The 22,164-nt window shown below is 42.6% G+C and overlaps 1 protein-coding gene across 1 annotated transcript; it reads right to left on the bottom strand.

Moving 5' to 3' along the window:
- Positions 1 to 2,720: 2,720 nt before the first annotated feature.
- Positions 2,721 to 17,234, bottom strand: NTF4 (neurotrophin 4). The gene is made up of 3 exons (XM_039360229.1): positions 13,877 to 17,234; positions 7,404 to 7,763; positions 2,721 to 6,436 (listed from the first exon to the last, which is right to left on the bottom strand). The coding sequence occupies exon 3, from the start codon at positions 6,415 to 6,417 to the stop codon at positions 5,803 to 5,805; it is 615 nt and encodes a 204-aa protein (XP_039216163.1). The 5' UTR covers positions 6,418 to 6,436; positions 7,404 to 7,763; positions 13,877 to 17,234; the 3' UTR covers positions 2,721 to 5,802.
- Between the last annotated feature and the right edge of the window lie 4,930 nt (positions 17,235 to 22,164).

The raw sequence follows: 22,164 nt of genomic DNA on the forward strand, positions 1-22,164 counted from the left end.
GTGCAGGGATGGACTGGCATACAAAGGGGGAAAGTTGTATTTGCCCCAAACCCTCCGCCTCAACGCTCTCAAGTACGGTCACGATGTGAAACAAGCTGGGCACTTTGGCTATTTGAAAACACTGCATCTGGTTCGTCGACAGTTTTGGTGGCCAAGTTTGAAATGGGACGTAAAGAACTATGTCAAAAGCTGTGTTGTATATGCCACCATACAGAGAATTTCGGGGAAGCCCCTGGACTATTGCAACCGGTTGCAAACCCTTCCCAGCCATGAGAAGAAATAGCTATGGATTTTATAGTTGAGTTACCTGAAAGTAGAGGAAATACGGTGATTTGGACTGTAATTGATCTTTTTTCGAAGCAGGCTCATTTCATTGCCTGCAAAGGACTCCCATCAGCCCAGAGACTGACTAAAATGTTTCTTAAGCACATTTACAGACTGCACAGTGTGCCACAATGGATATTCTTGGACAGAGGGGTGCAATTTACGGCTACGTTTTGGAGGAATTTCCTCAAGTCATTGCAAGGACTATCATAGCTTTTCACCCATCTATGAATGGGCGGCTGAAAAAGCGAACTCAATGGTGGAGCAATACCTTAGATGCTATGTGGATTATCAACAAACGAACTGGACTGACCTTCTCCCTTTCACAGAGGTTGCTTACAATAACTCTGTTCAGAGCAGCACCAGTTTTATGCCTTTTAAAATTGCCACAGGAAAAGAATTCAACCCTATACCCAAATATCCTCAAGGACACTCTATTTCCCAAACGCTTGGCCAGTGGGTGAAGGGGTGGGAGGAGGTTTGGGACAAAATAAAAACCACTCTGAAAAAGGCTTCTGAGACATATAAAAAACAAGTGGATAAAAAAAGGGCTCCCCAAAGGGTTGGGGGAAAAGTTTACTTATCCACAAAATATTTACGACTCATGTTGCCTAGTAAGAAGTTGGGACTGAAGTATCTAGGTCCCTTCCCCATCGTAAAAATCATAAACCTAGTTACGGTGGAGTTAAAACTTCCCAGACTCTTAGGGAAAGTCCACTCTGTGTTCCAATGTAGCCTACTGAAACCCTTTCGGAGTTCTACCTTACAACCTCCCCCTAAAAAGGCACCTGGCCCTTTGGTGGTAGCTGGACAGATCCATTATGAAGTGAGGTGTATTCTTGATTCTAGATTTTCAAGGGAAAGTTATAGTACTAAATGCAGTAGAAAGGGTACCCACTATCTAAAGCCACTTGGGTAAAATCTAGTGACGTAAAAACTGACAGGCTCATTAGTAAATTCTATGAAAAGCACCCTAATAAACCGAGAGGCAACTCCTAACCTATGATTTTATTTGAATTGCAGGATTTATCCTTTTTGTAAAGGGGGGGGATTTCAACGCTGTAAACATTGGATGTTTCCCGCTCTGACAACTGATGAAAATCGCAGTCATTTTCTCTTTGCTTTTAACATGCTTTTTCTTCTATTTAGAAATCAGGTGCAGAAGTGGGGGTTGGGATGAATGCTTAAGCTTAGTTAGTCATAATAATAAATGCTGCTTTGTGGGAACCCAAGGATGAATTGATAACATTTTGGTGGGCTGAGGAGCTGGGGAGAAAGCCCATGTTTCAGGCTAATTGGAGAACGTGATTTATGACTGCTTATTGGGGGGGTGGGAATTGCAATTTGTTACTTTGTATCTGGGGGAAGGGAAACTAGTTTTGGGTTCAACTATGTAGTGCCGAAACGTTTCCTGAATAAAATGTTATTTAAGGAAGAATTCTAGTCTTGAAGTTCTTTTCATGGGTTTCATCTATCGCAGGAATGTCAAACTCATGACGTCACGTGACATTGTGTGACATATTGCAACTTTTCCCCCATTGCCGGCACTGGGATGGGCATGGTTTTGATGTGACGCATCTGGCCCATGGGCCAGCAGTTTGACATGCCTGATCTATCAGAACCATGACATTCGGATTACATTTCCCATTATACCTACCCAACATGAATAATGGTGAGGACTTCTGGGAATTATAGTCCTAATCACATTTGAAAAACATCAGGTTGCCTATCATTACAATGGCCAATACCTCCAAAACTAAACTGGATCATTTCCCACATAAATGAGGCTTGACTTCAGGCCAGAAGCAGCCTATTCCTGGCCTAAAATAGTCAGGATTACCATTTTAAAGCATCAGGGGAAAACAATGTCAGACTCAAATGAAACTGCAATAAAACAGTGATATCCAAGAATACTGAAAAGTGGTGATGTTGTGCATATTGACAGCAGCAACTCTGTTTTGGGTTCTATGAGGACAAAATTGGCATGGTAGAGCTGGTAAATGCCTTGAACAATGTTGTGGAGCTGAATAGGCAAAAATGGTATCAGCATAAAACAGTTCTGACTTCCCAGATTTTCCAAAAATTAAATTTTCTATTCTAATCCGCATAGTATTTGGGGGGGGGGGGGAGAGCCAACTCAAAAACCCAAATATTCACCTTTCTATAAGGAAAGGTTCTATAAAAAGCAAATATATGTAGCTGCCTGAAAAGATTTCAGGTCAAAGAATGATGGTTTTGCAATTATTTTGCAAAGACCATGCCAATTTTGTCCTCATAGAGCCCAAAACAGAGTTGCTGCTGTCAATATGCACAACATCACCACTTTTCAGTATTCTTGGATATCACTGTTTTATTGCAGTTTCAACTTACAACCAGTCACACAGCAGCCATTTAAAGTTACAAGGGACCACCCAAGCAATACTAATACTGTAATCTAGTTTCAAAGTTCTGACAGCCACTCCCTCCATGTGGTCATGTGACTGCATTTCAAGTGTTAGGGACTGACCCATATTTATGGTGGTTTTCAGCATCCTGCCGTTATATGATCACAAATTAAGACTTTTTGTGAAAACTGTAAGTTACTCCCACTTTTCAGCAAAAACAGATCATAGCAAATAATGGAGTCACTTAATGTGGTTCATAAAAATGGATCCAGTCCAAGTGGTGATCCACTTTACAACCATCATAACTTAAAACTATAATGAGCAGGTTGCATTATGGTCAAAGACTACCTACTGTATATCAAGTTCTATTAAGCAATATAAGCAAACATTCTTATAATTGTTATAATTCCAAAGTGAGTGCCAAGTGCTCAATTTTGGGATACTTTTCAGATCTACAATAAAGAGGAACTGCATTATAAAGAAATGTGACATCTCTCCTGTTAGAACTAGACTTTTAAATTAGTTCATTTTTATTTTTTCCATAGGGGTGCCTCCATCTTACTGGATGTTTTTCTTTCCCTTGTAAATTTTATTTTCCTCAAGTATTTGCAAAATTTGGGGTATTTTCTGAGCTTGCCAAAGCTGAGCTGCTGCTTCTTCATGGAGATGCTATTCTGTCTACATAACATATATAATGATCCACACTTATCCCCAGTAATATTAAGAAAGGAATTTTTATTAAGCCTTTCTAAACCAAATGTCTACAGTACCACCAATCTTGTACCCTGAGATCCTTTTTAACATTAATAATATACATGTTTACCTTCAGCCATTAGGTTATACTTTCCTCCAGTTTTGTCCATTAAGTATATCCTCTTCTTCTCACTGTTTTCTTTCCTATTCTATTCAGCTTCTCCCTTTTAACCCAAATGACATTGAAAGGGCCATAGTTGACACTTGCATTAAGTTTTTCTGTTCACAACTATTTGATACAAACAAAAGGTCAAAATCTCTAGTATCTCAGTATAGTATTATGTATGTTTAGCACATTGTGTTTGTTGAAGTGTTTTCCTTTGATAGCTTCAAGAATTTTTCAAACTTGGCAAAATTAAGCAATAATCTGTTGCTGCAGTATATAGTCAGATTAATACTGGGCATAAATTCAATATGTCATTTCTTTGAAGTTTGGTAATGTTGGTTTTAGCCCGCAGTAGGCTCTTAATACTAAAAATATCCATACCTAAACCAGAGTGGGCTGCCTGCAACATCCAAATTATATGTTTTTGTACATCATCTGACAATGATTAGTGAAAATTGATAGTTCTGATAGAATATGCGCAGCTGTCAGCCTCCCTCACCCCAAAATGTTAAATATAGCACCTGTATGGAGGAAAGTTTTTTACCTTTGAGGGAAGCATCTGGTTGATCTTCTCTAGTTTCAGAAGCTAAGTAGGGTTGAGTCTGGATAGTACTTTGATGGGAAACTTCAAGAAATCCCAGGGTAGTGTCTATACCAGTGTTTCTCAACCTCAGTGACGTTCAGATGTATGGACTTCAACTCCCAGAATTCCCCAGTTGAAGTCCATACATCTGAAAGTTACTGAAGTTGAGAAATATGAGTTAGACTGAAAAGTTGAAAGCAATTCAGAGAGTGGCAATGGCAGATTGCTTCTGTATCGTTTCTAAGAAAATTCCATGAATGTGTTCGTGAAGAAGACTTGACCTCTGATTAAGACTCTGCAGTGTTATTTTCAGCCTCCAGGTGGCATTAAAGGTCACAGAGCAATCAGTGGCTCAGGTGGAGAGCCTGTTCTATGGGCACTTCAAAAATATTAGAAAGGCTGAGCCGGGGTGTTAGGATGGACTGGATGCAATCCAAGTTTTGCTTTCTTGAGTAGTGGCTTCCTCTGCTTCCCCACCCAGCCACCCCCAGCTCCCAAAAGTAAATATTCATAACAATGGAAAGGAAGTTAAGAACTTTGTTTTTAATCCCTCCAATGCACACGCGCACGCACACACCCACACACACCCCCAGACACCCACACACACCCCTAAAAATGATTTTCCCACAGAGTAAATGCACACACATAAATTAATAACATGGCATGATTGGATCACAGACTCTTAACTGGAGGTGAGGCAATAAATAGGAAGAGAGGGGCAAACTGGAAAAAAAAGGGAGTTCCAGAAGTAAACATTTTCCGCCTCAGAAACTGCTCTCAAAACTATTCCAAAGGCCTTCAGTGGTGAATCAGATGTTTTTACAAGATACAGTTTGGTAAAGGTGGACGAACCTCCCACAACTACTTAATTTTCTTTCCAATGCACTCTCTAAAGTTCTAGGCTGTGTGCACAGAATGGAGGTGAGGCCCAGCAGGTGTGGCTGCTGGCCACACATGTACAGACAATGCACTTTCAAACATGCCCTAAAAGAACTTTTTAAATCGTGCAGGGAATCCTTGGCAGATGTGTGGAAATGGGAAATGTTCCCCGAGGGTAGACATTTTGAAAAACCCTGAACTAGTAGAGTGCACAGAAGGAAAAACATTGGGGGGGGGGGAGGTAGTGAGGACTGTAGAAAAGAAGGACCTTGATATTCATGCCTAGATCACAAACAGTGATCACTGAGATCCTCTTGACTGCAAAAGACCCACTAATCTCTTCTGTACTACCCACCAGTTTGCATGGATAATGCAGCCCTCCAGCCATAACTTTTCCCAGGCAGGACTTTAAAGTTCCTCTTCCAGCCCATTTAACAAGAAAAAACATTCTTCCACTTAGGCAGCAAAAGCCCAGAGCTTATGGCCATAATGATGTACTTCCCCCTTAGTTTTGCTGCAGCACAAATGGAATCAGCAGTGTAGCCCAGAAGCTATTAGTCACTAGAGACCACCCTCTTCTTTTTTCAACACAGACACATGTACGTGCAAACACACACACACACACACACACACACACACACACACACACACACACTGGCCAATGAAAGCTGAGTTAAATTTAGGAATCATTCCAATCCGTGACTGAACATACTAGAGAGCTGGCCATGCTTTGATTGGCCAAAATGAGGTCACGGACTATGCCCCTTTCTTTTCTACGTCCGGCCAGTGCGTGTGAGTAGGGTGCAGACACAGGAAGTGTCAATCCGGATCCAGCGCCAGCCAACAATCTTGTCAGAATCCATAGTCAGAGCCCTCACGTAAGACTGTTTAGCCTTGCACTCAGAGATCCAATGGCGTCGATCAACACCCCGGCAGCCACCCACAGTTCCTCCAGCTGGATTACATTTGGTCTCAAAGAAATACTGCCTAAGGGGACCTGTAAGTGTCTGGACCTCAGACAACACTGTCACCGTTTTGCCACGGATGTCGACAGCTGTCCGTTTGTCTGTCACCCACACGTTAACACTGTCACATACAGACATTTCTCCCCGGCGTAGGGACCCTTCCAATGACCGTTTGGACTTGAATGTTCTATTAGCAGCTTGTCCAGGTTGGGTATTGGAGTCCTCCATGAGGAAAAGCAAGGGGGGCTCTTCAGGAGCTTGGTTAGATAGAGTGACACGTGGAGAGAAGAGGTCCCAATCCCTCAGGGGAGTCTCAGCCCAGAGAGTATCAGTGGTGTTAAGGAGGATATAGGTATTGGGAAGGGGGGCAGCCTGGATGACACAGAGCAATGGGGTGACCATGGCATGGAACAGAATAAGCATCACTCTGCACAGCGGGGACCTATGCAGAAAAAAGAAAGCAACAATAAATTGACATTGATCATCAACTCTGAGCTCTTATTCCCTTTCTTCTCCTTTTCCACCATCCTCCACTTTTCTAGTTGGGCCAATTCCATTCTTGGATTGAGAAAACCTTTATCTAAAAGGATTTCAAATGGTACAATTGCAGCAGCCATCTTAATTTTTCCCAGAATGCCATGTCTCAGATATTCCATCAAAGCATCTCATTGCAGGCAAAAGTAAGCATGGGTAGTTCATGCAGAGGCCTACCATCTGGCACATTTGTTTTTCTTCTTATGTAAAATCTCTGAGAACAATGGAACTTTCAGTGTATCATGTTTTCCAGCAAGTGCCTGTTGATGTCCAGACTGGACTCAGTTTATAAAAGAATCTGATGTTATCAGCAAAGGAATTACAAGATTAGCAAACCGTCAGCTAATATTGAATTAAACACAGCTCAGTATCCCCAGTTCATAATTGTCAGTAACCAGGTACAAAGTGCTAGAAGTATTAAATTCCAAGATAAAACAGACTAAAGAAAGATCTTTCCAGTCTCCCTTGTATAAACCTAAGTCTTGGCCAGATTTCAATAAATTATATTTCTTATCATTCCCATAAAAAAACCCCCATCAGTAGTTTTTCATCCCTCACCAATTCTTTTTTCATTAGTATAATTATAATAAACACTAGGGCACTGCATACTTCAGAAATGATTCAGAAATCTTCAGACTTCCCATGAGTATAGTTCTCTTTGCTATTCATTAAAGAAGTTTTAAGAGTTAAAGATGTACCCTTGAACAACTTGGTTCATTAAAGGAACACCTTTTTTAGGTTCAGAAGGTTAAAAAAAAACCTCATGCACGTTTTCATGAGAGGCCCTGTGCTTTCCTCCCAAAAGAAAAGGAATCCAGGCTGATTCAGGAAAGCTTCAATAAAAGCACACAGACAAAAGTGGGTAGGAGGATTACCTGTGATTCAAGCCTTCCTCCGGCCACAGTCAAGCAGATCCTGGGCTTTATTCATGACCCCCCCAGAGTGGGGTCTTGCTTGGATATTTGGTAATGCAAGCCAGCCTGTGTTGCGAAGACCGTCTTTTTGTTGCTGTGTCTCTTACAGGCACTTGTGACTCTTTGCTGTTCATGTGTCTGAAAGACGGGACTTCTCAGGTCCCATCAAATCTCATGCTGCATCCTTGCTTCTGCTGAGATAGCAAAGAGAATGGTCCTCACCCAGAGGTTAAAAAATTGCCTCACTGTTGGTAAGGGATGGCAATAGGAAGATGTGAAAGAATATGGACTTGGCTGAGAATTTGATGTCACTCATAAGATCTGGCAAAAGAGGGAAACAACACCCTCTCAGTGAAGAGAAAATTAAACTACCATCCTGCCTATGCTTAGTTAGTCTCCTGTAATCATTTGCCATCTAGATATGCTGGATTATAATTCCTATTTCCCTCAGCCAAATAAATTGACGGCAAGGTATGTGTGTATAGAAGAGACATATACGCACCAGCAGCTAGAGTACATCAACTTGTAGAGATTTTTAATATTCTACAAAATGTAGCAGGCTAGAAAATCTATATACTTATAAAATCTAGCAGACAGAAATCTCAGTAGGTTGGTCAGATGGAGGTTGGTCCTATATCTTGAATACATATGAAAATTAATATAAATTAAATTCTTTTACATTGAATGCTATTGGTATGCAAATTCCTAACTGGAACATGCTATTTTAAAATTGCTCATATGTCCCAGACTTAAATGACCACAATTAAACCTGGCTATATTTGTTCCCACTGAAACCCTGAATTAATGTTATGTTTTCCAACTCTCGTCTTTTATAAAACCACTGTCTTCCAGCCCAAAGCACGAAAGTTACAATTGCTGCATCTGGAAAAGCCAAAGGAGACAGAAATATAGGCTTTTCAGAAAGAATACATTCCACAATCACATATGAGACAATGGGCCAAGACAAATGGAAATGCTCAAAAGGTGCTGAAAAATATGCTGGAAGTATTTAAAGAAACTATCTTTTACAAGTTGGATTCCTGGCACTGACTGGATTCCTGGCACAATTGCTATAAAAAAATATTCCCCACCGAGTCTCATGTGTGTATGTGCCTTTGAGTAAGTGTTGACTCCTGCTAACTGCCTGGACAAGTCCTTGCAGTTTTCTTGTCAAGTTTTTTGGGGAGTAGTTGGCCATTGCTTCCTTCCTAGGAGTGAAAGAAAGTAACTAACTCAAAGGCACCCAGCTACCTTTGTATCTAAGGCAGAACTAGAACTCACGCACTCCCAGTTTCTAGTCTAATGTCTTAACCATTACATCAAACTGGTGCTCAGAGACTCCATAGCACTACCCAATTACTTTTTATAATAGTCTAACTAACTTTCAGCCTCCAAGTATGTTAGATTACAATTCCTGTGGTGTTTCCTCCCCCCAACATCCTCCCCCCCAGCTAAAAGTGGCTTTCAGTATGGCAAGGATGCTGGGTATTACGCTCAAACTTTAAAAGTTCTCTCCTCCTCCAGTATGGAAAAAAACATCCAGGGAATTTACTCTTAACCCCCAATTGGTACCATTTAACTCTCAATGTACCTAGTCAACAGGACATTAAAGATGAACACAACTGGGAGAGTACTAGTGAGAGAAAGGATGGTGCAGAGAGAATAGATTCTTTGAAAAATCTTTCTTGTGCCAGAGGTTAAGAATATTCTTCTGTTGAAGTCACAAGTCAAGAAGCTGAACAGGACATGAAGTCAGAGACTATGCCCAAAAGCATACCTCCTGTGGCACCTGCCTTGGCCACTGGAAAAGGAATTAATTAAGCACCTTTTTTGCCCACTGCTCTACCCCAACCCAAGGGCTGCTGATGAACCCTACAAATTCTCCAGCTGCTGACAGGAGCCAGGGGACTGGGATCCAGATGTATTAACATCTGGAGAGAACTACCACAGGGGGTTGGGTTTGGAGGGTAGCTAATCCCTCCTGCCTTTGAAACTGACACTGGGTCTACCTCCCCTCCCTTTCTTCTCCCCTCCCCCCTAGCCTGGGCTAAACTAAACCCATGCAATATGCATCATCACTAATGCTGGAGGGGGGAGAAATAGGAGGGGGGAAATCAGTATGTGGGGCCAGAAAAACAAGTTCCCTTATTCCATCTGAATGGCAGGGAGAGAAAAGGAGAACAGGATAAGAGAATGTAATATAAGAAAAAAGAGTTTGTTCTTAGAACATATGCAAGTACATGTCTATCTCTCTGCTTAATTTGCTAAATTTGTAGTCCCAGAAAGAGTGCAGGCTAATGTGAAGAAGAATGAACCAAAAGGCTGGTAATGAGCAGTCCATATTCCTATTTTGCCTAATGAAGAATAAAGAAAAAAAATAAAAAGTCACTCCGTAGAACAATAGCAATGAAGCTCTAATAGGTAAGGCAGAGAGAGAGAGAGAGAGAGAGAGAGAGAGAGAGAGAGAGGGAGGGAGGGAGGGAGGGAGGGAGGGAGGGAGGGAGAGAGAGAGAGAACAAAATTTCTTATTTTGCTTTCCTTGGTATTAGCAAAGGTAGTTTGGGAAAGACCATAGAATATGTTGTTTTCTGACTTACAAAAGGGTGAGACTTGGACTCTTGGGGTCTGTGAAAAAGGAGTGGTGCCTAGTGGCTAAGCAAACAATATTAAACCTCAACCTTAGGCTATTTGCATAAGCATTTTACCCACAATGCCCAACACTCATGACCTTGCTCCCTCCCATGGGAAAGAGAGGGGGCTGTGATGTGAAGCTGCAGGCATTTAAGGCAAGGGGAACCAGCCCCTGCTTCAAGGAGGTATGTGTAGCTTAGTGTAGTGCAGGCTCCAACATGCTCTTCTGCGGCAATACCACTCAACAAACAGGGAGCCTTAGCTATGTCAAAGATGTCCACAGTTCTGGCTTGAAGCTCTATACAGAAAGCTCTTGGTATTCCATTCATTCATTCTTTCCTCTTTTTTTCTGTCTGGTAATATGACAGGGAGGAATCTTGGCCCTTTTAGATATTTTGGCAAGAATTGCATCTTAGCATGTATAAGTTTCTTTCTTTCATTTTTTTTGGCAGGGAAGGTGTGTGTGTGTGTGTGTGTGTGTGTGTGTGTGTGTGTTTGTGTCCTTCCTAGTTTTTCCCATTCAGTTCTAAGGAGCAAAGCTGCCAAATAGTCAGCTTTGGCAGCAAAATCAGCTGTTTGTTTGTGAGTGTGAGAAAAAAATTGCCTGCTGTTCAGCACACCATCTTCTGGAAGTCCTCTTTACCCTATATGAGTTTCTACCTGAAGAAAGCCTAGAACTGTGTATAATACAATCAAGATCCTACTATCAGTTTAAATGAGATGAGTATTCAGTGGTTTTCAGCTCCCTCGCCATCTCCATTTAAAAATATAGTAGGAGATTCATCACTGGCCTTCCCATGTACACATTAACATAAGTGGTGTTCACATTCTGAGCTCAAGTCTCCTTATGGTTTGGTTTGATTTGTTTTGGCTTAGTGTCTTGTAGTATGATTCGCAATCATGGTTTATAGTTAATGTAGTCTTTCATCCCAGTCAATAATGTTTTATTCAGTAAGTTACAACTGAGACTTCTTGGCAAACCAAACTAACCTTTGCTTAAAAAGAAGCTGAAATTTTGAACACTTCAAATTCTATGCCTGGTACTTGAGACATTTGGATTTATGATACATAGGCTTTTATGCAAAGAATTATTTGCTTAAATTGGCTATTCACTTTGAACTCAGGTAATTTCTCCATAGGATCTATTTATCCTATCCTAGTTTTAACCATATCTTATGGAGCCCCTCTAAGATATGCTTTAGAATATCAAGAAGTGGCCACAATGGTGGGATTGAAGCCCATCTTTTTTTCTTTATCTGCATCATGGTGGTGCACATAGAAACAGTTACAATCACACCATTGTGGTTAACCCTTTGATTTTTTTCGACCACAGCCTGTTGATAGTCTTGTCCAAGTCTCCATCCTGGTTCTATCTACAAATCTCCTTTCCCCTTTATATGATAGCATGGCCTTACCTGGCTTGCAGGCATGAGCCAAAAAGTCTGAGATACCAAAATGAAGTAATATCTATTTCCATTCAACTCTGTATAGGAATACTCTGGCTTCCCCTTTGTACTAACCTTTGAGATACCCGAGTCCAATAGTTCTGCATGCAGAGATTTTGGGGAATTTTAGAGGATTCATGGTCAGAATTTGGACTCCTTTGAAGCTGAGAATTACTTTGGGACTTAAGGAGTCACTTTAAAAAAGAGCCCAAACCTGTGAATCACAAAGCTCAAAGTCTTTGACCAATTTGAGCAAGGATGCAATCTGGATACACAGGATCCAAGAACTGTACTTAAAGTTGACCCCAAGTAACTGCTAGTAGATATCGGTGTCTTAAAATAAATCAGATCAGGGAAAAAAGGGCTTCTGGGGTGCTAAGAGCTTCATGATAGGAACACTGAATTTTTTTCACCTCAATTAAGTGGGAGAAATGAAGAAAAGAAACGGGTAGCCAATAATGGGCCTTAGATGAAAATGATAGTGACCTCAGTTCAGTTCTGATATTGAAAATAAAATCTGGATGTGCACAAAGTTACTCCATTCTTGAATTCTATGTTGTTTGTAACATTCTCTGATTCTAACAAGTAAAAATATTAAGTAGATCCAACAAGTATTTTAAGTCACGTGGTTGGGCACCTAAGATCAATTAAGATTATTAAAAATTGAAAAATTGGGCTTATTCAGAAGGGCTAGGGAATCTAGGAATTATTTAAGATTTCATTTAAGCAGTGATTTAAATCTGGGAGCATAAATTAGGAAGAACATGAAAGACCCACATCAACCCTTTAAACTTTTGTTTCAGCTATACACAATTATTCTCATCTATCTTTTTAGCACTATTTATACATTCCAATGATGATTATATATCTCAAAAGCACAAACGTACTGTACATTAAAGGAAAAGTCACCAGCTGACTTGTACTGAATATAGATATAATATAGATATTAAAAGATAGATATCTTTTAATATCTCTTCCAGTCCTGATCAACTATACTTTATTATTAATAGGATATCTGCAATTAATTATGTACAATATAAATGTATTTCACTGTTACTGACTGGTGTCTTCCACTACAAACTACTCTTGAATCATATTTCCCACCAGTACTGCTAAGAATCTCCACATAATGTGAAATGGAATGACATTCTTTCCCACCCAAATTAGAAGATGGGGAAGAAGGAGAATGTGGGTGGATTGATCTCCTCCCACATATTTGCTTCCTAAATAACAAGCTTATTTGGGGGAAAGTCACCCAAATGAGTATTATGGGATGTTTGTATTGTTTTTAATTGTTTTGTTTTATAGTTTAGAACTGTAAGCTGCCCAGAGTCACTTGTCTGAGATGGGTGACTATAGAAGTGGAATGAATGAATGACTGAATGAGCACTCAGGCCCTATGTCCCTTCATCAAACTCCTAAGAATTACATAAAGTTTGCTTAGAGAGCTGGTCCTCAGTGGTGTTCTCCAGATGCATCACCATATAATACTCAAAGTTTCCAGACAATATGGGAATTAGTTTTGCTAGTTAATTAGAATTGGAAAATTAAAATTCTTTCTCCACGCTGGAGAAAACGGGCCTCCGACCTATCCTATACAACCTATCTTTAACCCCACTTCCACTGTAGAAATTGTGGTGATTTAAATACAAGATTGTCTTTGTTTCTCATGCTATAGAGGTCAAAATTCTCATCCACCTTCCTCATTAGCATTATGGAAAGCATGTGCATTGCTAGCGTGACTTAAGTCAAAGCAAAGGGAAGAGATCATGCAGTGGGGAAGCAACCCTGTTTTCCCTAAGTATTAAATTGCTCTCCTTACAAGGCACCCAGAGATCCTGCTTTCCATCACCAGCAGGTAATCCAAAGCAGGCAGGGATATTTCCGCTTTTCTCTCTCCAGCTGGTTTCCATCTAGTCCTGCTCATAGGCAATTGTGGGAATGAGAAATATGGCATATGGATTATGGCTATATCCTCTCCCTCTCTGCTTGCCGCCCATTTACCTGGAGGTAGGAGGACTAGGCTGTTTTTTTCTGAGAGAGGAAGGCAGGGCAGCCTCCCAGCAGAGGAAAGAATATTGGGGAGAAGGAAAATAGTGCCTAATCACTTGTTAGTGTGCTTCACAGGGAAGTCACTTCTAGATGGGGCTGCAGGCCTCCTGATGTCCCAGAGAGAAAAGTGAACTTCTGGCTCGAGAGCACGCGTCGCCCTCAACTTGATGCCCTCTGGAGGAATTGGGCGATAATTGCCCTGATCTTTCAATCAGTTTTCCGGCTAGGAATCCCACCCAGGTGGAGGGCACCTAGTCGAGAGAGACGGGTTTCCAGAGTCCCTCTCCGCCGCGACTCGCCTCCTACCTTTAAAGTGCCCCAGACGCCTCCTTCGGGCTTCCAAACACTAAGAGTAGCTCGGCGCCGTCGGGATCCCATTCCCTGCTTTGCAATTCAGGCGAACAGACTAAAAGCTGCTGGAGTTTGAGGTGGGGGTGTGGAAGGCGCGAGTCGGCGGAGGCTCCACTCCCCAGCTGGAGGTGGGGAGTACGGGAGAGAGAAGAGAGAATGAAGCAACGCCGCTGTGCGTGGGGGAATGGGAAAGACCCTGATGGAGAAGGACCGGCGGAACTGGTTTGGAGGTGCCGGAGATGGATGGGGAAGGAAGTATAGAGCAGGAGGCATCGGGTAGAGCAGAACACCGAAGGGGGCGGGCAGAAGGGTGGCTGATGGCGCTGAGATAGAGAGAGCAAACGTGCAGAAGACGACGAGACAGCGACGGACTGAGGAATGTGGAGGTGGACGGCGGGAGAGCCTCACTTTCCCTTCTCCTTCTCTGCCTAGCCTGCCCGCTCTTCCTTACCTGGCTGAGTCTCTTCCGCCGCCTGGCCCGGGGTTTGTCTTGCAGCTGTCACTCTCTGAAAAGCCTCCTCCGCCGTCGCCCCCCTTCCTTCACCGAAGCCCATACCTGACACACGCCTCACCGGCGTCTTCAAGGTTTGGAGTCGTTGCCCGACCCACTTCAAAGGGGGGGGGGGAGAAGGGAGCCGACGGCCGCAGGGATTGATGAGGACTAGTCCCCTGTCTCCTGCAATGGAGAACGGCTTCCTCCTTGGGCAAGCAGTTCATCGGGCCCGTTTCCAGCCCTAAACCCGGAACTCCCCCCTGTAGGCTGGGGTTTCCGAGAAGAGACCCGAGGCAATCAGGTTCAAGCTCGTTCCTCTGTCGCCTCTGCCCTGGGGCTTTTTTTTTTTTTTTTGCCCTGCACGCAGATAGAGCTCAGGGCCGGAAAATCGTAGGTAACAGTCTTTGCTATACAAATCAAAAGAGGCCTTCGCCATCTCATCCTCGTCCTCCTCCTCTTCCATCACCACCACTATCAAAAGGAAGAGGATGATACATTAAAACAAAATAATACACATCCAGAGTGACAATACTTAGAGCATTTATAAAAAAAAGGAGAAAAGGTCTATATTTAACTTTTTTTTAATACTTTGAGGTCCAAGACTTTTCTGCCTGTTCCTACTCACTGAGTGGTCCTGACACTAGGGGGTTGTAAATGCTAAGCGGTATGGAAAAATAAGCCTCTGAAACCTCTTTAGTTTGAAAATAAACATGCAACAAATCTCATTCATTATAATCTAAATGAAAAGTTAAATGAAATTTATTCTGGCACAAACTTTTCATGTAGCCAACTACTTCAGAATATACAGGAAATGCTATCTCTGTATGGCACTCAGGAAATATAAACACTGGGGCCAAATGGGCAAGAAATGTAATAAATAGAATAAATGATAATTCTCCACAAAAGCTTAAATGTTATTGCTCTTACACAATATAAAATAACTAGGATCCTCCAACCTGAAGTGCAATCCATAGGATTAATGCAAACTAAACCAACAGACCTTTTCAGGAAGATTGTTGTATACGTTTTAGACTTACAATGAACTGTGGCAAATATGCCACTTGACCTCACTGATCCCCTTTTCCATTTCCTTCATTTTAAGGGCTGGCTAAGGGGAGGCCCCAAGCCCCTGCTTTTGATTTTCATGACAATGCAAATCATTTTTTGAATTTATGAGGATTGCATTTTCCCCTCAAGGAAGTGCTCTGAGATTTTCTGTCCTAGCAAAAGCATTTGGGGCTTGCTCTCTTAATCCTTGTATACTTGGCTCTCAGTCCTAATTCCTCTTGCTAGTAATTGAACTCAGTCTCAGTTTTAAGCAAACTCAGTCTCAGTTTTAAGCAAACCCGCCAAATTCTCATGATTTTAAACATGTTTATTCCGAAGTTTGTTCTACCCTATTCACTGAAGCATTTTCCTCAGTACTCAGGTACTTAGTACTATAACCTGCTTCAACTGGACATTAAGTGCCAGAAAATGATTGCTTTGCTTGGTATATATCATAGATGATTTCAACCAGTTCATGTTATGTACCCAATCTCTGTGATTATGGTTCAGCATATTGTGTGGATGCAGCCAGTGCATTCTGCCTATGTATGTTTGTATTAGCCCACTAACTTCACTACCTGTCTGCTTATCCCAACCCACTCACTCCCACCCCAAAATTTGATACCTTTCAGCTTCTGTAATACAAAATAAAGCTGGTATTTGCTACCATGTGCATTTCATTTGAGTGCTTGCTGTAGTTTTGCTTCCAGCAAAAAAATAAAAAAAATTAAAAAATCAGAGTGCTTTTACTATTCTGAACAAAAGCTTCTTTACCAAAGTAATGGAAATCAGCCTGAAGTGGTGACAGAAAAATGATTTTTCAAGTGGCTTGCAAACCATCTATAAAATATGTCACACTTTTAAACTGCCCTCATTCTAACCTATGTGCCATTCTGCCCTTGTCACATAATGATTTATGGATGACCCCCAATGTGAAACCATCTGCAATGAGACATCTTCAAATAGAACTGTACCTTTATTCTAACCAGATGGAAGAAATTAGGAAACTGGTTTATTGTTGTTATCAATAACTTTAGTTTGCAACCTTTCACCAAATTATTTTCCATCTTATTTATTTATTTATTAATACCTCATCTTCCTCCATAAAGTTTACAGCTGCCCCCATTTTGTAATCATAGCAATGATGATCGAGAAAGGTCACCTTCACATTTTAGTTCATCTCTGATGTTCTGATCTAGTCTCCATCCATCTGGTACTCTTCAGAAACATTGGGCTTTTAACACCTCCATTGCTGGCTGGGAGATTTGAGGAGCTGAAATCCAGCATATTTCAATAGTATCAGACTATATCACATCACATTCTTATATTAAAGTTTCTTTTTATATTTGTTTCTCTTAGCATTTAGATGTAGGATACATCTAAAAGAAGGATTTGGCCCTATCTTATTTAAAATATGCAGATCCAAAAAAAAAAAAAAGAAAATGGGTAGACATGTAAATTAATTCTAACTGAGCATGCTTTGAGATGTGTTTTTTCACACAATGTTATCTCAGCTATGTTCGGTCCTTGGAACCTCAACCAACCTTTCCTGCACTGGTACTTCCCAGTTATGTTTGGACTACAACTCTCATCATGCTCACATAGCATGGACCATATAGGTTAAGAGTAATAAGGTAAAAATCATCTGAAGAAAGCAATATGTTGGCTTGACTACTATAGTTTTTGAAAACTTTTTAGTACTGTCATAAAATTAAGAGATCAACAGTGAACAGATATAATAGCAGCAGATATCATGTCACATTTTATCGTTTTGGACACCTTTAGGATTGAATAAAAAGTTAATACAGTGTCCCAATCATGAGATTATCAAGCTGCACAAGATTTCAAGCAACCAGCTTCTGATTTATATGCATGTACCCTTTGCTAGGGCTACCCCTTCAGTAGCCCTAGCAAAGGTACTTTTTAAATGACTCATATGTTTTTTTAGCCTTTGGATGTTACCTTGTAGCTTTTGAGAAAACAAACTACTACATTCAGTTTTATGTGATTACATAAGTAATAGCCTACAAGTATACATGTACCTATATACATTAAATTTTACTTATTAATTTTATTTAAGTTGTTACTTTCAATTTCCAATAGCATACAAATGTGCAAGTTTCACCGAATAGCTTGCTTTAATAAAGTTGTCCCTTTTATTCTTTCTCATAAGTTGTTGTTTAAAATTGTTGTTTAAACTATGGTTTCAGAACACATGAGGGTGTTAAATCAATTTCAGAGGATAAAGTTGCTTGAGTTTATCTGGTTACCATTTGGGCTACAATTTCATGCCAGGTTTCATATTTTGCCTGCTTTCAAAATTAACAATCTATTTGAATTTATTACATAATAAAATTAAAATTAATTAAAAACTTCTGGATAACTGACCCAATCATTTCAGTATTTTCGTAAGGCTACCATATCTGGACTGCAAAACTTCAAATGGCTACTGCAGGAAAGCAAGGAGTTAAATTTAATGAACCTCACCATTGCCTCACTATTGTTATCTGGTGGTTATTTATTCAAAATATGTTGTTAGTTTATGACAAGGGTGTCAAACTCAATTTCATTGAGGGCCACATCAGCATTGCAGTTGCCCTCGAGGTGTGTGTGTGTGGCCAGTGTGGTTGTGGCCTACTGGGTGGGCATGGACAGAGTGGGTGTGGCCTACTGGCTGGACATGGTCAGCTCTACATTGTTCGCGTCAACCTGTGGGGGCCTGGACAGGAGTGGGACAGATCTGAGGGTCTCTGGCAGAAGGGGGTGGGACCAGGGCAAGTGCCAAGGCATGGTCCACTGGAGGAAACTCATTGTTCCTCTCAGGCCATGTGGGGGGGCTGGATGGTGGTGACGTCAAATGCCCAGCCTGGCCCTCAAGCACCCGCGGCACCAAGCCCAGCCCCACTTCCACAAGGGGACACCCAGCTGCACTTACCTCCTCCTCAAAGCTGCTGCTGCTGTGCTTGCTCTCCTTAGCCAGGTTGCTCATGATGGGTATGAGGGCAAAGTCAGAGGGAGGCCCATTCCCTCGCCATGGGAGGAGACCCGGCTTTGTTTGCAAAGCTTCCTTAACAATAGGATGAGAGACCCCCCAGGATAGGCCAGGAGGAGGAGGCAAGGGGATGGTGAAAGGGCAGCAGGGCAGGACTTCCCTTAGACCCTCCCTCTCCTTCCTTCCTTCCTTCCTTCCTTCCTTCCTTCCTTCCTTCCTTCCTTCCTTCCTTCCTTCCTTCCTTAGTACAGAATGGGGGGGAAATATTTGAGATGAGGGAGGGAGAAAAACAGACAAGAACGCAGCTCAGCATGCACCCAGGGGGTGGGGTCGACACAGCAGGGGCTGACTCCTCGCTGTTTCCAGACGGCCTTGTGGAGCTACGACTGAATGCATTTCATCGTAGATGGCCACCACAAAATTGTACATTGGCTCCTGGCTGGCTTGGGCCAGGGCCAAGGCAGTGGGGCCATACCCTCACTATTTTCAGGATGGCTTCGCGGGTCACATGAAACCACTTTGCGGGCCGTATCCGGCCGCTGGGCCTTTTGTTTGACATGTCTGGTTTATGGCTATGGTCACAACCATGAATTCCATTGAAATCAGGGAAATATGTGCCATCCAAATTTCTATTTTCTTTCTCAGAAGACAGTAATGCCTAAACTCCAATATCATCAGCTTTAATTCAATGGCTGGATTCACATATGTTTAACCTGTTAGAGCAGTGATTCTCAACCTTCCTAATGCTGCGACCCTTTAATACAGTTCCTCATGTTGTGGTGACCCCCAACCCCCCATCCAGCTGGCAGGAGAGGGGGGGCAGGAAGGGCACTCCGCCAGCTCCGCCCAGCCTGTTTTGAGAAGCGCCATTCCTCTCCCTCTTTCTCTCTCTTTCCTCTCTCTCTTTGTCTCTTTCTTTCCTCTCTTTTTCTCTTTCCTCTCTATCTCTTTCCTCTCTCTCTTCTCTCTCTCTCTTTCCTCTTTCTCTTTCTCTCTCTTTCCTCCCTCTTTCCTCTCTTTTCCTGTTTCTCTCTTTCCTCTTTCTTTCCTTTTTTCTTTCTCTTTTCTCTTTCTCTTTCTCTTTCCTCTTTCTCTCTTCTCTTTCCTCTTTCTCTTTCTCTCTTTCCTCCCTCTTTCTCTTTCTCTCTTTCCTCTCTCTTCTCTTTCTCTCTCTTTTCCTCTGTTTCTCTCTCTTTCATCTTTCTCTTATGGCAGCATCATCGGGGGTCCCCGCCGCCCCCAGCCCAGCCTCTGCCGCATCCTCAGCTGAACGGGCAGAGAGGGGGAGCAGGACGGGAGGCAGCGGCGGCGGCGGCACGGCAGCATCATTGGGGTTCCTCGCCGCCGCCCCTGGCCCAGCTGCCATCCCACCACATCCTCAGCCAAACGGGCAGGGAGGGGAAGCAGTACAGGAGGCAGCGGTTCCAGCAGCAGCACAGCAGCATTGTTGAGGTCCCTCGCCGCTGCCCCCGGCCCGGCCGCTGCCCCTGCCGCATCCTCAGCCGAATGGGCAGGGAGGGGGACCAGGATGGGAGGCAGCAGCTAAGGCGACGATGGCGGCATGGCAGCATTGTCGGGGGTCCCTGCCACCCCCGACAGGACTCCGCACTGCCCAGCCTTGTCCTCTGTCCATCAATGGAGCTGCAGTCGGAGCTGGTGCCACGTGGCCCTCCAGCCCTCCGCCAGCCCAGCTGCTTCCCCCCGCAGGTAGCCCTCTTGCTCTGGCACTCGCCCGAGCTGCCCAGGGGGTACCAGGAGGAAGAAGGAGAGGATGAGGGCGAGGAAACCACCACCGCCCCTCTGCCAGCCCGGCTGCTCCCCCCAGGCACCCCTCTTGCCCTGGCGCCTGCCCAAGCCCCCGGGCCCCAGAAGATGGCTCTCCTCTCCTACCTTTGCTGCATCTCCTTCTTCCTTCCTGGCGCGCCTTCCCGACCAGCGGGTCCAATGGTCGGGCTGGCTGGGGATCGCAGGGGCTGGTCTCCATTGGGCTGCAGCTTGCGGGAGGGCTGGCCCGCTCAGCGGAGCCTCCAGTGGGCCGCTCCCAGGAGGGATCCCAGGGCTTTTCCAGGCAGCTCCAAGGCCACAAAGCTCTGGCCGCGCTTCTCCCAGGGGGCGAGGCAACCGGGTGCAGGGCCAATCAGGAGCCCTGCAGGAGGTAAGTCCGCTGAGAGAGAGAGAAGGGAAGTGAAAGTGCCTCTCTGTCTCTCTCTCTCTGCAAATGGCAGAGGAGGCCATGCGGAGATGGATGTGGAGCTGTGTCTCGGTTCCTAAAACCATCGGAAATATGTGTTTTCCGATGTTCTTAGGCGGGTTGAGAACCGCTGTGTTAGAGAAAGTCCCAGCAGATACTATTGCACATCCTATTAAGCTTGGTTAATGTTAAGGCTGATTAGTTTTTAGTGTCTTAGCATTCTTTGTGAGCACTGCCAATTCCTGATTATAATATTTCATGTAGGGCAAATTCAGACAACTAAATGAGTACTCTAACAACTATTTTCTTCTTCTCCTTCCCCCCCATGTGTGTGTTTGTAGTGTATGTGCATGTGTGTGTGTATAAAGTGTGTGTTTATACATGTGTATATGTATGTGTATATATATATACACACACAAACACACAAACACAGAGACACATATACATACATATGACCAAGGCAGTCATAGAATGGATCCCACTTGATAAAAAGCATATGTATATTTATGTATATGGTATATGTGTGTACACACAATTATTTTATGGACCATATTTCCTTAAGGTGTAGCAATATCTTTGTTCCAATCTTGATATACAGCAGGATAAGATAGTATTTTGAAGTGATGGTGGATTACATTATATTAGACTTAATGGTGGAGGGACTGTCTTTCTATTCTTCTGTGTAGTAATAATTCTTCAAGTAAAAAGACAAAATACTTTTTTACTTGCTTAGCTTAAACTGACTATGTCCTCAAGCTTCTCCAGCCAGCCAAGAAGTAAAATTTATTTGTTAGTCAAGATGATATCTGTCAATGGAATGTGAAAAAGAATCATTTTATTCTTTGCATTTGGCAGGATAGCATTGTTTTCCTTGGCGTTATAGGTATCCAAGCATATTAATTCTTTGCTGAGAGGTTCCACTATTTCATTACTATTTATTATTCTACATAATTAGAAGAGATATAGTTTGATTAAAGCTACCATATATGGGCTGCAAAAATGTAGACCACATAAAAAGATATATAAAAAGTCAGCACCAAACAAACAAACAGAACTACTAACCCTTTCTGATACTAATGGTTATCAGGATATTAGCCATCTAGCTATATCATGGGTGTCAAACTTGCCATGTCACGTGACGTGTCACGACATATCGCTACTCTTTTTGCATTACTGGCAATGGGGTGGGCGCAGCCTTGGTATGATGAAACCGGCTCGCAGGCCAGAAGTTTGACACCCCTGACTATGTTCTCCTTAAGATTCTAAGAGTACGAATGAAGTTGAAAACTATGGAAGATAAGTGAGCCCTCCTGACTGCCAGATGGTTCAATTGGTAGCAGCATTTTGTTGACTTTGTCTGTTTAGTATTTTGACCAAGGCTCACAATTAGACCAAGAAGCTGAAAAAACATCCCAAATGAACTGAAGAGGCTTCTTGGATGAGGTGAAATATTTTCAAAGAAAAAAATTAAGAAAGTCCAATTGCCTTTTGGAAAAGCACCTCTGAGACAACATCCCAAA

The sequence above is a fragment of the Crotalus tigris genome, unplaced genomic scaffold (genome assembly GCF_016545835.1).
Source record: "Crotalus tigris isolate CLP2741 ecotype Arizona unplaced genomic scaffold, ASM1654583v1 scf7180000019161.1078591, whole genome shotgun sequence".
Classification (NCBI taxonomy): domain Eukaryota; kingdom Metazoa; phylum Chordata; class Lepidosauria; order Squamata; family Viperidae; genus Crotalus; species Crotalus tigris.